The sequence below is a fragment of the Pelobates fuscus genome, chromosome 3, assembly GCF_036172605.1.
Source record: "Pelobates fuscus isolate aPelFus1 chromosome 3, aPelFus1.pri, whole genome shotgun sequence".
NCBI classification, from domain to species: domain Eukaryota; kingdom Metazoa; phylum Chordata; class Amphibia; order Anura; family Pelobatidae; genus Pelobates; species Pelobates fuscus.
Genome location: NC_086319.1, coordinates 5,756,823 through 5,769,327, shown reverse-complemented (window position 1 = coordinate 5,769,327; position 12,505 = coordinate 5,756,823). Strand labels below are relative to the sequence as shown.

General features: G+C 42.3%; 1 protein-coding gene across 2 annotated transcripts in view; it reads right to left on the bottom strand.

The window, feature by feature from the left end:
• Window positions 1–1,900: 1,900 nt before the first annotated feature.
• Window positions 1,901–12,505, bottom strand: part of LOC134602112 (solute carrier organic anion transporter family member 1C1-like) — a 50,588-nt gene continuing 39,983 nt past the window's right edge. For both annotated transcript variants that reach the window (XM_063446640.1, XM_063446641.1), the window contains 6 exons: window positions 9,881–10,076; window positions 7,980–8,145; window positions 5,879–6,063; window positions 5,682–5,746; window positions 4,198–4,315; window positions 1,901–2,233 (listed from right to left, as the gene is read on the bottom strand). In XM_063446640.1, coding sequence (XP_063302710.1) covers window positions 2,014–2,233; window positions 4,198–4,315; window positions 5,682–5,746; window positions 5,879–6,063; window positions 7,980–8,145; window positions 9,881–10,076 — 950 coding nt within the window. In that variant the 3' untranslated portion in view covers window positions 1,901–2,013. The remainder of the gene's footprint in view (window positions 2,234–4,197; window positions 4,316–5,681; window positions 5,747–5,878; window positions 6,064–7,979; window positions 8,146–9,880; window positions 10,077–12,505) is intronic.

Genomic DNA, 12,505 nt, shown 5'->3' with positions numbered 1-12,505 from the left:
GCCTTCCCGCTCACCGTCTCATATGCGACATGCCCACAAGGTGGAAGTCCACCTTGCACATGCTGGAGAGACTGTGCGAGCAGCAGCAGGCGATAGTGGAGTTTCAGCTGCAGCACGCACGGGTCAGTCGCTCTGCACCAGACTTGCCCTCCAATTGATCAGAGTTAAAGGATTTCAAGTGGACTCATTAAAATTACAGGGCCTCGAAAGAGTCCTGTATTGTTATTTATTGTCACTACCTCTCTGCGTCGGGAGTGGGTAATTTGCGCGCCTGCTGTCTTCTTTGGATGTGGTAGCCATTTCTCAGGCTTCCTCTCCGGAATCGAACCCTGATTCCCCGTTACCCATGGTCACTACGGTAGGTACAGAAAGTAACATCGAAAGTTGATAGGGCAGACATCCGAATGCATTGTCGCCGTCACGGGGACGTGCGATTGGCACGAGGTTATCTAGAGTCACCAAAGTGCCTGCGCAACGACTGCCGAGTTGCCCACATTCTAACTTGTGCTGATTACTGGGTGGCAACCCTGCTGGATCCCCGTTACAAGGACAACGTGCCATCCTTAATTCCCTCACTGGAGCGTGATTGGAAGATGCGCGACTACAAGCGCACACTGGTAGACGCGCTGGTGAGGGCATTTCCAACTGACACCGGGGGCTCAGTGGAAGCACAAGGCGAAGGCAGAGGAGGAGGAAGAGGTCGCCAATGCAGCTGGGGCACAGCCAGCACCTCACAAGGCAGGATTAGCATGGCCGAAATGTGGAAAAGCGTTGTCAGCACGACACAGCAACCAGCACCACCAGCTGATATGGAACGTCTTAGCAGGAGGCAGCATTTCAGCAACATGGTGGAACAGTATGTGTGCACACGCCTACACGTACTGACTGATGGGTCTGCCCCATTCAACTTCTGGGTCTCCAAATTGGGCACATGGCCTGAGCTTGCCCTTTATACCTTGGAGGTGCTGGCCTGCCCTGCAGCCAGTGTATTGTCTGAACGTGTGTTTAGCACAGCAGGGGGCGTTATCACAGACAAGCGCAGCCGCCTGTCTACAGCCAACGTGGACAAGCTCATGTTTATTGAACCCACCAGATTTGTCTGTACCTTGTGCAGAATAGACATTTATACCGGACTCACCCAGCCATTGTTATACTCAAGTGCACTTATTCTTTGCTTTTTTTTTATATGTCCCAATATTTTGGCTACCCCAATTAAAAACAAAAAACAAAAAACAAATCCAAAACAAATAAAAAACAGTGTTGGCTACCTCCTCCTCCTCCACCTCCGCTTCCACCTACACCGCCATGGTCACCGCCTTCTTAACCTCCTACTCCACACCCACCTCCTCCTCCTTGTTCAAGATTATTATTTTTAATTTTTATGTATTTTATGTTATTTTAAGTGATTTCCCTATCCAAATTAGTATGCAGGGCACTTGTCCTACTCTTATCCCCATTTTACTTCCTTTTGCAGCCCTCTAGCCCTTTCCAGGACTTTTTTATAGCAACTTTAGTGCCCAAAAGTTCGGGTCCCCATTGACTTCAATGGGGTTCGGGTTCGGGGTCAAGTTCGGGTCAAGTTCGAGCCCGAACTCGAACTTTTTGACAAAGTTCAGCCGAACTCGGCGAACCCGAACATCCAGGTGTCCGCTCAACTCTAATGATGACTCATCACCCCTACAATGCTATTACCCTAATATCTCCATTCATCTCTCCTATATTTCCATCCATCTCATCTTAACAATCCATCGCTCTTATATGTACATACTTGTCTAATTTCTCCATCTTAAGCTTAATACATGTTTTTCTGGGTTTTTTTTATGCACATTTTTATACATTGTTAGAATATATGGGAAAATATGAAATTGTGCAGGATAGTCTAAAGACAATGAATCTAAAATGATATATACCAAATCAAACCTTTATTGTACACAAGTCATGTTTGGAACTGCGCTCTTATCATATAGAACTATGACTATATAAACTGCATGATTATTAGACAATCAGTAATGGTTACATGCATGATTCCTTCTGAGAGTTTAGGGCGTCAGATTCCTCGTCTTTTATGTCCTTTGAGTAAATATTACTTTTCACGGAATCCTCAAGGATTTCTTTCTCCTGGGCGTTTTTTCCAGCAGTCTTTGAAATCTGCTTCTTGACCAAATATATAAAGACAATGGCTACGAGAAACATTGGGGCGCGAATTCCAACCGTCAGACCCAAGAAGGTGTTTCTGGAGGGAGGACGCAGAGACACACAGAGAGTTCAAGAATCGTTAGTAGCAATTAGTGTAACGATGTAGGCATGTGATTCTTGGTGTGAGATAAAAGCACCGACACTATGCTGAGCACCACACTCCCACCCCCCAAATTAGCTGTAAATCTTTCTATCAGAGCTGACCCATGAGTCTGTCCAATGTAGAGACTGATACACTCAATTGGTGACAACCAAACAGCTGAATTTGGAAAAATCTTCCAAATTGGTATAAAATTTGTCACTTGATTATCAGTTCACTGCAATGGACAGATTATTGACTGAACCCCTTAATACAGACTTTTCTCAGAGACACCCTAATAAGGATGGAGTGTCTGTCCTCAATATAATTTTATCTTTACCGTCATTCCAGCTTCTACCCTGATGCTGCCTTACAGGATGTTACCTACAGTGTGAAGACCTTTGATGATAAACATGCAGTTTTTACATTTGTTATCATTCCCCCTTTGATATACAGATAGTTATTTCCTTTCACTGCGACTGCCAGTACTGAGAGAGATTGTGTAATTCAGTGGTTCCCAAACTTTTTAGGTTCAAGTCGCCCTTACTATTTTTCCAAGGCACCCCAAGTCAAAAAATGTCTATGTTGTATATATGTACAAGGCTGCGGCATATACTGGGCCCCTAATCTTGGGAGTGGCACTGGTAGATTATTTAAAGAAACTATCCAGGCACAATAACAATAACCAGTAGTGCCGTAGTGCCCTCCCAGGGTAAGTAGTCAAACTGTTTAAGAATAGTTTGACAACTTACCTGGGTTCTGCCGGGATAGGGGCTGTAGAGTGTGTGTGTGTGTATATGTGTGTGTGTGTGTGTGTGTGTGTAAGGGGTGCAATATGTGTGTGTGTGTGTGTGTGTGTGTGTAAGGGGTGCAATATGTGTGTGTGTGTGAGGGTTGCAGTGTGTGTGTGTGTGTCAGGGGTGCAATATGTGTGTGTGTGTGTGTGTGTGAGGGTTGCAGTGTGTGTGTGTGTGTGTGTGTGTGTGTGAGGGGTGCAGTGTGTGCACAGGGGTGCATTGTGTTTATGAAGGATGTAGCTTGTGTGTGTGGAGGGGCAGTTTCTGCCTGAGGGTTACAGTGTGTGTGTGTGTAAGGGGGCAGGTTGTGTGAGGGGTACAGTGTGTGTGTGTGTGTGTGTGTAAGGGGGGCAGGTTGTGTGAGGGGTACAGTGTGTGTGTGTGTAAGGGGGCAGGTTGTGTGAGGGGTACAGTGTGTGTGTGTGGAGGGGGGTCCAGTGTGTGTGAGGGGTACAGTGTTTGTGGGGGGTTTCAGTGTGTGTGAGGGTATGGGAGGGTAATGTGTGTGTATGGGGGGGTAATGTGTGTGAATGGGGGGTAATGTGTGTGAATGGGGGGCAGTGTGTGTGTATAGGGGCAGTGTGTGTGTGTATGGGGGGGTAATGTGTGTGTATGGGGGGCAGTGTGTGTGTATGGGGGGAGCTATTGTGTGGTCTGGGGTCTGTGGGGGTAGGAGGGCAAATAAATAAATATATACTTTGTTATTGTTTTTAATTAAAAATAAAAATGATATCCCCCCTCCCTGCTTACCTTTGCCTGGGACATTTCCTGTAATCCCTGGCGGTCCGGTGGGGAAGCCCTGGTGGTCCCAGTGGAGAGAGTGAACTCTAGCAGCCTCAGGAGATTTGCGAGATTTGGAGCATACCCGCGTCAACGCTCCGAGCTTTCGAGAGGAGAACCCGGTGGAGCTGCAGGTTAGAGCTCCCCCAGGTCCTCTCTCCCTCCCCTGCCGGCTGTCAGCAAAGTGCTAGCGGACCAAAGAGGGAGATCTCTATCATCATAGCAGCAGGGAAAATAACTCGCGGCTCCCCTTTGTGCCCGTCGCGGCATCTCCGAGCACCGCGGCACACAGTTTGAGAACCACTGGTGTAATTAATACATTATCATTAAACGGCTAATTTGTACCTGAATGAGCTTGCGTCATACATCCTGCAGGCTCCTTTTCCTCCACAGGACTTGGTCCCCCATTTCAAACATGTCTTATCTATGAGCGCCCCAAAATATATCGGGGCTGGAATCCCAGCTGGAAAGGCAAGAATGAATATTATATTTACTGTTTCCATAACTCACCAATTAAAACTCACATATTAATTAAGTAAAGAGGAGCAGTCACTTCCCTACCATATCACTGAATAAAACATGGAAAATCCCCTATAACTTGTGGGCGGTTTTCTCTATTTTGTTTTAAATGTAAAGAAAGATTTAGCAAATAACCACATAATCCAGTTCAGATAAGGCACAGCCAGGGCACACAATGCAAATGAAGAGAAGAAATTGAAACATTGTTTAATTTATCATCTTCTCTATATGCTCTGTCTATGCAAACTGCCAGGGGCAAAGGGCGGAGCTTATAACAATGACTGACAGCCAAGATGGAGGCACCCAGTTACAGCATAAGCAACTGTGAATTTAATTTTGTTTTTCACACCCTCACAAATACATGTTTCTTAAATATAGGAATACGTAAACATAACATTGAAAATTGTCCAGTCTCCATCAAGATAAGATAATCAGAGCTTGTGTCTGGTTGCACACTAGATAGAACAGATATTCCAAACACTGGCGTGAGTACGAGGTGCTAATGCTCCATTTTATATAATTATTAAAGGATGAAACATGAGTTAAGGGACACTATAGTCACCTGAACAACTTCAGCTTAATGAGGTTGTTCGGGTGAGAACTATAGCTCCCTGCAGCCTCTCTCATGTAAACACTGTATGTTCTGAGAAAATACAGTGTTTACATTGAATGCTAGGAACACCTCCAGTTACACTCCACTCAGATCTGCTGTCAGCAGAGCACAGGGCAGCACTGTGCACAGCATCCTGTGATTCAGTATCTCCTCCCTCTGCATGCAGACACTGAACTTTCCTCATAGAGATTCATTGATTCAATTCATCTCTATGAGGAGATGCTGATTGGCCAGGGCTGTGTTTGAATCATGCTGGCTCTGCCCCTGATCTGCCTCCTTGTCAGTCTCAGCCAATCCTATGGGGGAGCATTGTGATTTGATCAGGCTACCACTTCTGATGATGTCAGCAGACTGCTTGTTTTTCTGAGTCTAACAGCATGCAGATTTACAGCTTCTGGCTTGAATACAGTAAGATTTTTACTGTATTTATGGAGGCATGAGGGGCCCAGGGGGGCTAGATGGTGGTGTTAAAACTATAAGGTCAGGAATACATGTTTGTGTTCCTGACCCTATAGTGATCCTTTAATCTATCTTAAGTAGAATAAAAAAGGACTGAAACTAGTGTCCTTATTGGTGACAAATTAAAAGAGAGACAGTGTTGGAATGGGAAGAGAGTCCAAGCCTCACTGTCTATTTAAACAACTGTTACATGACGGATCATGACTGTCACATGACGGATCATTACAGGCGCACATACCGAGAGCTCTGATGAGTAACATGTAGACTCCAACTGCCAGGGCTTTTAATTCTGGGCTGACACACCTAGAAGACACACGCTATTATTTTCCTGAATGTTTGCCTGTTCGTAGCGTTTCTGGAAATCCAGCAGTAAGGGTACCAATAGTAGTTTCATTGTAGCCACGTGAGATACATTTATATACATTAAGGACTTACCACAGGACGATGATATATGCAGCCGCTCCGCCTAGTGCGTACACGAACGTGATTAATGCCTGGCTGATTGTATAGTATAGAAACATTTTGCCGCAGATTTCGTTTCGAGGACACGTCCCTAAACGGGCAGTGAAATTACTGGACTTGAATCCCATTGCTTCAATGCATGAACAGTTATAATAAACCTGCAATAAAAAGGAGATTCAGACAACACACTTCACAAAAATTCTGAGAAATACCAGGCAAAATGTCTGTGGACTAAATGTAGTACAATCGACTTGTACTAAATGATTTGTCAAACCTACAAATTGCTAAGTGAACTCTGAACTTGAGTCCATTCAAATCAATCAGAAACGGGGAAAATTAGGAATTTGCTCTGAAATTTAATTCTGACCAGTTTTTAAGTCAGTCCCAAATTACCCCCTATTCATGGACCTCCCACCCACCTACATGTGTGAAGGATGGGGGAGCATTAACCTTCCTGGTAAAAATAGGTTAATGTGGACTCAGTGCCAGAGTGCAGCTGCTGCCATACCACATTCGGTATTTATTTTGGGTTGGTCCTTGTGGGGTAATTCGACCATTTATATTAAAGGAACACTATAACTATGAGCCCAAGGGGACTCAATGAAGGATTCTCTTTGTCACCCTTCCTGTAAGAATAATCTTCCAATCCTTTAATAAACATAAATCGAATCTGTACCATCCATTTTTAAGGGTGTGTTTTCTCTTAAGATAATATTTGTGGTGAATATTTTTTGTCCCACATGATTAAACTGGCAAAACTCGAGTTTTAAACTCAAAAGGCTACATCCTGAAGGATCCTATTAAATCCTCAGTATGATACAGACCCTTCTTTACAGACCCTTGCTTGTATTCCACTTAAATTACATTGACATATTTTATAACAGCAATGATAAGATGGAGACAAAGATAACACACACACATATATATATTGATACCCTGCTCATTCAACACATATACATTTTTATATATATATTTCTTTGCATATCATCTTAAGCCCTATTTGATACCATATTTTCAGCTTTATAGAATTAGGATTTCTCTGAATCCCCAGGGCATCCATTGATATTCTTTTGGTTGCATGTCACTTTGATACATGTTTTCATAACTTGTTTCTATTTCCTCCCTTTATATTGGATATTCTGTATCATACAATGAATATATATCTCTACAAATGTATATAGATCTTTAAAACGTATTAGCAAGGTATCTTTCTATTCTATAAGATTTTTCTAACCCCACTAATGATCTATTCATATCCCCTTCTATCTGGTAGATCCGAGCGGTTAATTGATTTTCGCTCGCGATAGCCTCACAGCCACCGTCCAGATGACGTCATCTTTTGCATGACGTGTTCACCGGGGGTATGTGTTTCATCCCGCTTAAAAGGCGGGCTGGTTTGGGTTTGGAGAGTAACGTCGTTATGCCTTTTATCCTCTCCAATATCCCAAGGTCATTTTTTTTCCTTATATTATTTGGGTACATGCCCGTCTATACCCACATAGTCCTATCCTTGGACTTTTGGGATTCCATTTGTTCTGATCCCATTAGTTCGTTCTTTTCCACACTTTTATATTGCATCATACTGCAGTGGTTATGGTGCCATGACATCCCGCCATTGTAAGTAATTACACTGTTTTAGAACCGTTTGATTTCTTCCCTGGGGTCCTCAGGGTGCTTCTCCCCACCTCCACCACTTCATACAGAGACCCACTAGGTCTCGTTCCGAGCTACGTCTGGCTGTGCATGATGTGGCTTATTGAGAGCGATTAGCTAGCCCTGCACTGCAGCTTAGGAGATATTCCCTGCTCCAGAGCGTCAGGGTCTCCATTGGAAATAGTGGAAGAGGGAAGAAACGCCCTCTAGCGGATACCAGGTATGAAGTCAAATGTCTCTAAAACCAGTTCATGGTGTAGTGGTTATGGTGATTGTAGTGTTCCTTTAAATCGATGTGTAGGAGGGGGAGAAGTGTGTTGGCATTTGGTGCGGGGCTTATTTCCTTTCAGTATCATGTTATGTGTTATACTGTGTGTCACTGTTTATTGTATAGACAGGATTCTGGGCAGGTCCAGCTTACTCTCTCTTTTCCCGTTCCCACGGATCCTTTGCATCCAGCCAAACACGCAGACATGTACGTTACATCGTTCTCTCCGCACACGGGGTCCCACCGTTTTAATGAACACGTGCAGTCAGCATTGCAGGGGGAGTAGAGGAACTGATCCTGAAACGCATCCAGTTGGCTCCTGCAATAAAACCCAACAAACAGTTTGTTATCAGGAATATTACTGCGCGGAGGGCGTTCCGGCGAGAATTGATTCTACAGGTTTCACACAGCGTACCCCCCACACTCAACTTTACAGAAACATATTCCTAAAACAATGACACATAAATCACACACCAAGTTATTCATACTGCAATTAGTGCTAAAATACTATAATATCGTCAGTGTTCTTCACTAGAGTGAGAATTCAAACTGAATGTCACATTTAAGGCCAGAGCAGCCAAACTGAAAGCCTAGAGGATTTAGAGAATGTTTTTAATTTCGGCTATTTTGACCTTAAATTTGAAATTTACTTTGAATTTACTTTGAATTCTTACTTTAGTAAATAATGCTTTATGAATGTATTATGTAATGTAGCACTATGGCATTGAAATAAATCCCTCAGATCTGCCACAGCATTAAAACACCGACAGGTGAAGTGAATATAATTTATTATATTGTTACAATGGCACCTGCCGAGGGGTGAGATATATTAGGCAGCAAGTGAACAGTCCGTTTTGGAATGTCATGTGTTGGAAGCAGGAAAAATGGGCAAGTGAAGAGATCTGAGTGACTCTGATATTGGTCAAACAGTGATGGCTACACAACTGGGTCAGAGCATCTCCAAAACGGCAAGTCTTGTGGGGTGCTTCTGGTGTGCAATGTTTAGTACCTACCAAAAGTGGTGCAAGGAAGGACAACCGCTGAACCAGCATTTAGGGTTATGTGCAGCCAAGGCTCATTGATTCATGTGGGGAGCAAAGGCTATCCTGTTTGGTCCAATCACACAGAAAAGATACTGTAGCTCAAATTGCTGAAAAACGTAATGCGGTCCATGATAGAAATGTGTCAGAAGACATATAGTGCATCAAAGTTTGCTTGCATGGGGCTATGTAACTGAAGTCCCATGAGAGTGCCCAGGATAACCCCTGTACACTGCCAAAAGTGCCTTCAATGGTGACATGAGCAACAGATCTGGAGCAAAGGAAGAAGGTTGCCAGGTCTGACGAAGCATGTTTTGTTATAGATAAGGTGGATGGCTGGGTGTGTGTACATCAGTTACCTCGGGAAGAGATGGCAGCAGGATGCACTATGAGAAGAAGGTAGGTCAGCGAAGGTAGTTTTATGCTCTGGGCAATGTTCTGCTGGAAAACCTTGGGTCTGAGCACTCACGTTACTTTGACATGTACCACCTACCTAGAGATTGTTGCAGACATGGCAATGGTGTACCCTGATGGCTATGGCCTCTTTCAGTAGGATAATGCACCCTGCCACACTGGATCAAAATTTCAGGAATGGTTTTAGGAACATGACAAAGAGTTCAAGGTGTTGCCTTGGCCTTCAAATTCCCCAGATTCCAATCCAATTGAGCATTTGTGGGATGTGCTGGAACAACAAATCTGATCCATGGAGGCCCCACCTCGCAACTTACAGGACTTAAAGGACCTGCAGCTAATGTCTTGTTGCCAGATACCATAGGACACATTCAGAGGTCCTGTGGAGTCCATACCTCAACACTTCAGCGCTGTTTTGGCAGCACAAGGAGGGCATACACAATATTAGACAGGTTAATATTGTGGCTCATCAGTGTATGCTACTTGCAATTTTGAAAATCTTCATTGAATATCTCCTACATTTTAGGCAATTTCTTATTTCAGGTCTGTGGTTTAAAAACCCGTGGTTAATTTTCTCACTGCTACTAGCCCACATTCACTTACCCATTGTATGAAACAGTAATTCCTGCTACATCACTGTTTTCACATCCAAGTATAAACACCACAAGCGAAAAGAGGAAGGCCAAAAAACCTGTTCCGAATGACATCTTGGAAGCTGAGAGGAGACCAAACTTGTACCGCTTCATAATCAGACCACCTAAAAAGACCCCCAGGGCAGCCGCTGGCAAGGTGGAGATCCCTGAAAAAGAAAAAACAAATTATGTTTATAAAACCAGAATTCAGGATCAATACCCGGAACAAAACAACATTGAACTGCTATTGTTCTCAGAGTGTGTTGGGACCCCATATGTAGTCGGTGTTTTCACAGTCTTTACATACAAGTTGCTCCCCAACCAAACAGGAAAGAGAAAGTGTCTCGGCCATTTTGATTTATGCCTTTACTTGCAACACCTTTACAATAACAGAGAACACACAAAATGGCTTTCATCGAGCAGTAATCACATTTCTTTAAATTCTGTGCACCACACACAGCTTTCTGTGTTTTATGTTTGTTTTTTAAATTTGTAACTCTCTAAGAACACTCACAATATTTAGAGCCTTTATGAGTTGGCTCTAAACTTTGACAGCAGACACATCAAACAGATGTAGGTATGTAGGTATAGGATCAGGTCCCTCAGAAGGTATCAGAAGTCCTCTGTTTGGAAATCAGGAATCAGGTAACCAAATAAAAGGTGAGTACTTTTTATTTAACAATATAAAATAAATTCAATAAAAAAGGCACAAGGGGTTTTGACCTAGTGCAATAGGTCTTCCTCAGGTTTGCACTAGGTCGAAACGCGTTGTGCCTTTTTTATTATGAACAGTGATATAAAGGTTTTTAATCTATACAACCCCTACCCAATTGCATGTTCTTACCAGAGGTTTTGCATTTTCATTTAGCTGCCATGTGAATACATTTAAAGTCCATTTAGATATTAACTGTTTTATTAGAAAATTATGTTTAAAACATGTTTTAATAAAGAATAGATTTTAGAGTTAAACAATGTAAGGATGACCAAGACTATGCAAAAAATCAGGATGAAAATGAATTCCACATCTTCAAACGAATTTATAGAAAAATCACCTCAATTTCCTCAACTTTAAAATCACAAATTATGAAGGTATTTGAACGAGCATGTTTAGAAGAACTCTCTTAAAGTAAGCCCTTGTCTAAATACCAATATAAACTGTGTTATAAATTAAAAGGACCCTCTAGTTGTCAAGAGAGGACTCTTCAATAATTATAAACCCCCGCAGATAAAGACGGTGGAGTGGTTATCATAGATAAAGATATATGTACAAGGAATTAATCTACAATGACAGGATGTTATTTTTATATGATATACATATAAAAACTAAATAGAAAACCTACAGGTGAAATCAAAGATATATAAATGTAATAAAGAGTATAGAAAGTAATATATTGGATAATGGGGAATATTTATTTTTACGTATAAAAAACCCCAGAATTCTAGTTATGTCCTACCTAAGTTACATAAAACAAGATTAATCCTCCAGGTAGCCCTATTGCATAAGGCACTAATTCTGTGTTTTCTCCCCTTCCCCAATATATTGATGCGTATTTACAACTGTTAGTAAGGAATTCTCATCCTATCTACAAAATTCCAACAGTCTTTTAAGTATTTTACAGAATGTTCAATGGCAAGACGAGCATCTTTTAGTCACATGTGATGTAACCAGCCTTTATGCTGCTATTGAACATCAAAAAGGATGTGAGGCAGTTGAATATTTTTTATAAACAGAGACATTTTTAGATTCACAAATTAATTTTATTTTACATGGCATAGTTATGATTTTAACTAATAATTATTTTTGGTTTCAGGATGAATTTTATCTTTAGATTAGGAGTACATCAATGGGGACCAAATTCGCACCACGTTTTGTTAATTTGCTCATGGCCTATTGTGATTTTTTATTTTATTTTTTTACCATGGCCATGACTTTGGTGCAGATTGGTCCGCTATAAGAGGTACTGTGGCGGGACCGCTGCCTATTTGTGAATTGCTAGGAGATCTTCCCGGGGAGGACCCTGGGAGGGGGCATGGAGTGGCGGGAACAGGGGACAAAGGGATTGGGGTTCCGGTTCTGTTATTCGACCCCCGGGAGGGAGAGGATCATGGGAGGGGACATTGTCGTTGTTTGTGATCCACCCCCTGCATGGGAAGAGCATTAAGCCAAGTGTGACCAATACAGTGGTTGTTGTACCCCTGGAACTGTGTGTCATCCAATTACTGGGGGAAATGGGTCTCTTCTTTCATTAATAGCAGAGGTGACCAGCCAGGTTACCAAGGGCCCACTACAGGTGCATCAATTTTTATTATATAGAAGTGGTCTATAGAACATATTTTATACGTTTCTTAACTCCAATATTTGGTTAAATTAACCCAAAATATAAGTAATAGGAATTTAATTTTTTTAGATTTAGATATTTATGTTTCTAATAAAGATCTAAAGACCCAGACCCATTTTAAATAGGTACATATCAATTGTTTTGTATATATTGATAGCTGTCACTAGTAACCCTGTGTGGCAGAAATGCATCTGCCATGTGTTCTTGGAGAGGCCTGCTTGCCAGCCTCCTGCCAAAAGACTATGGGCCCTTTAAAA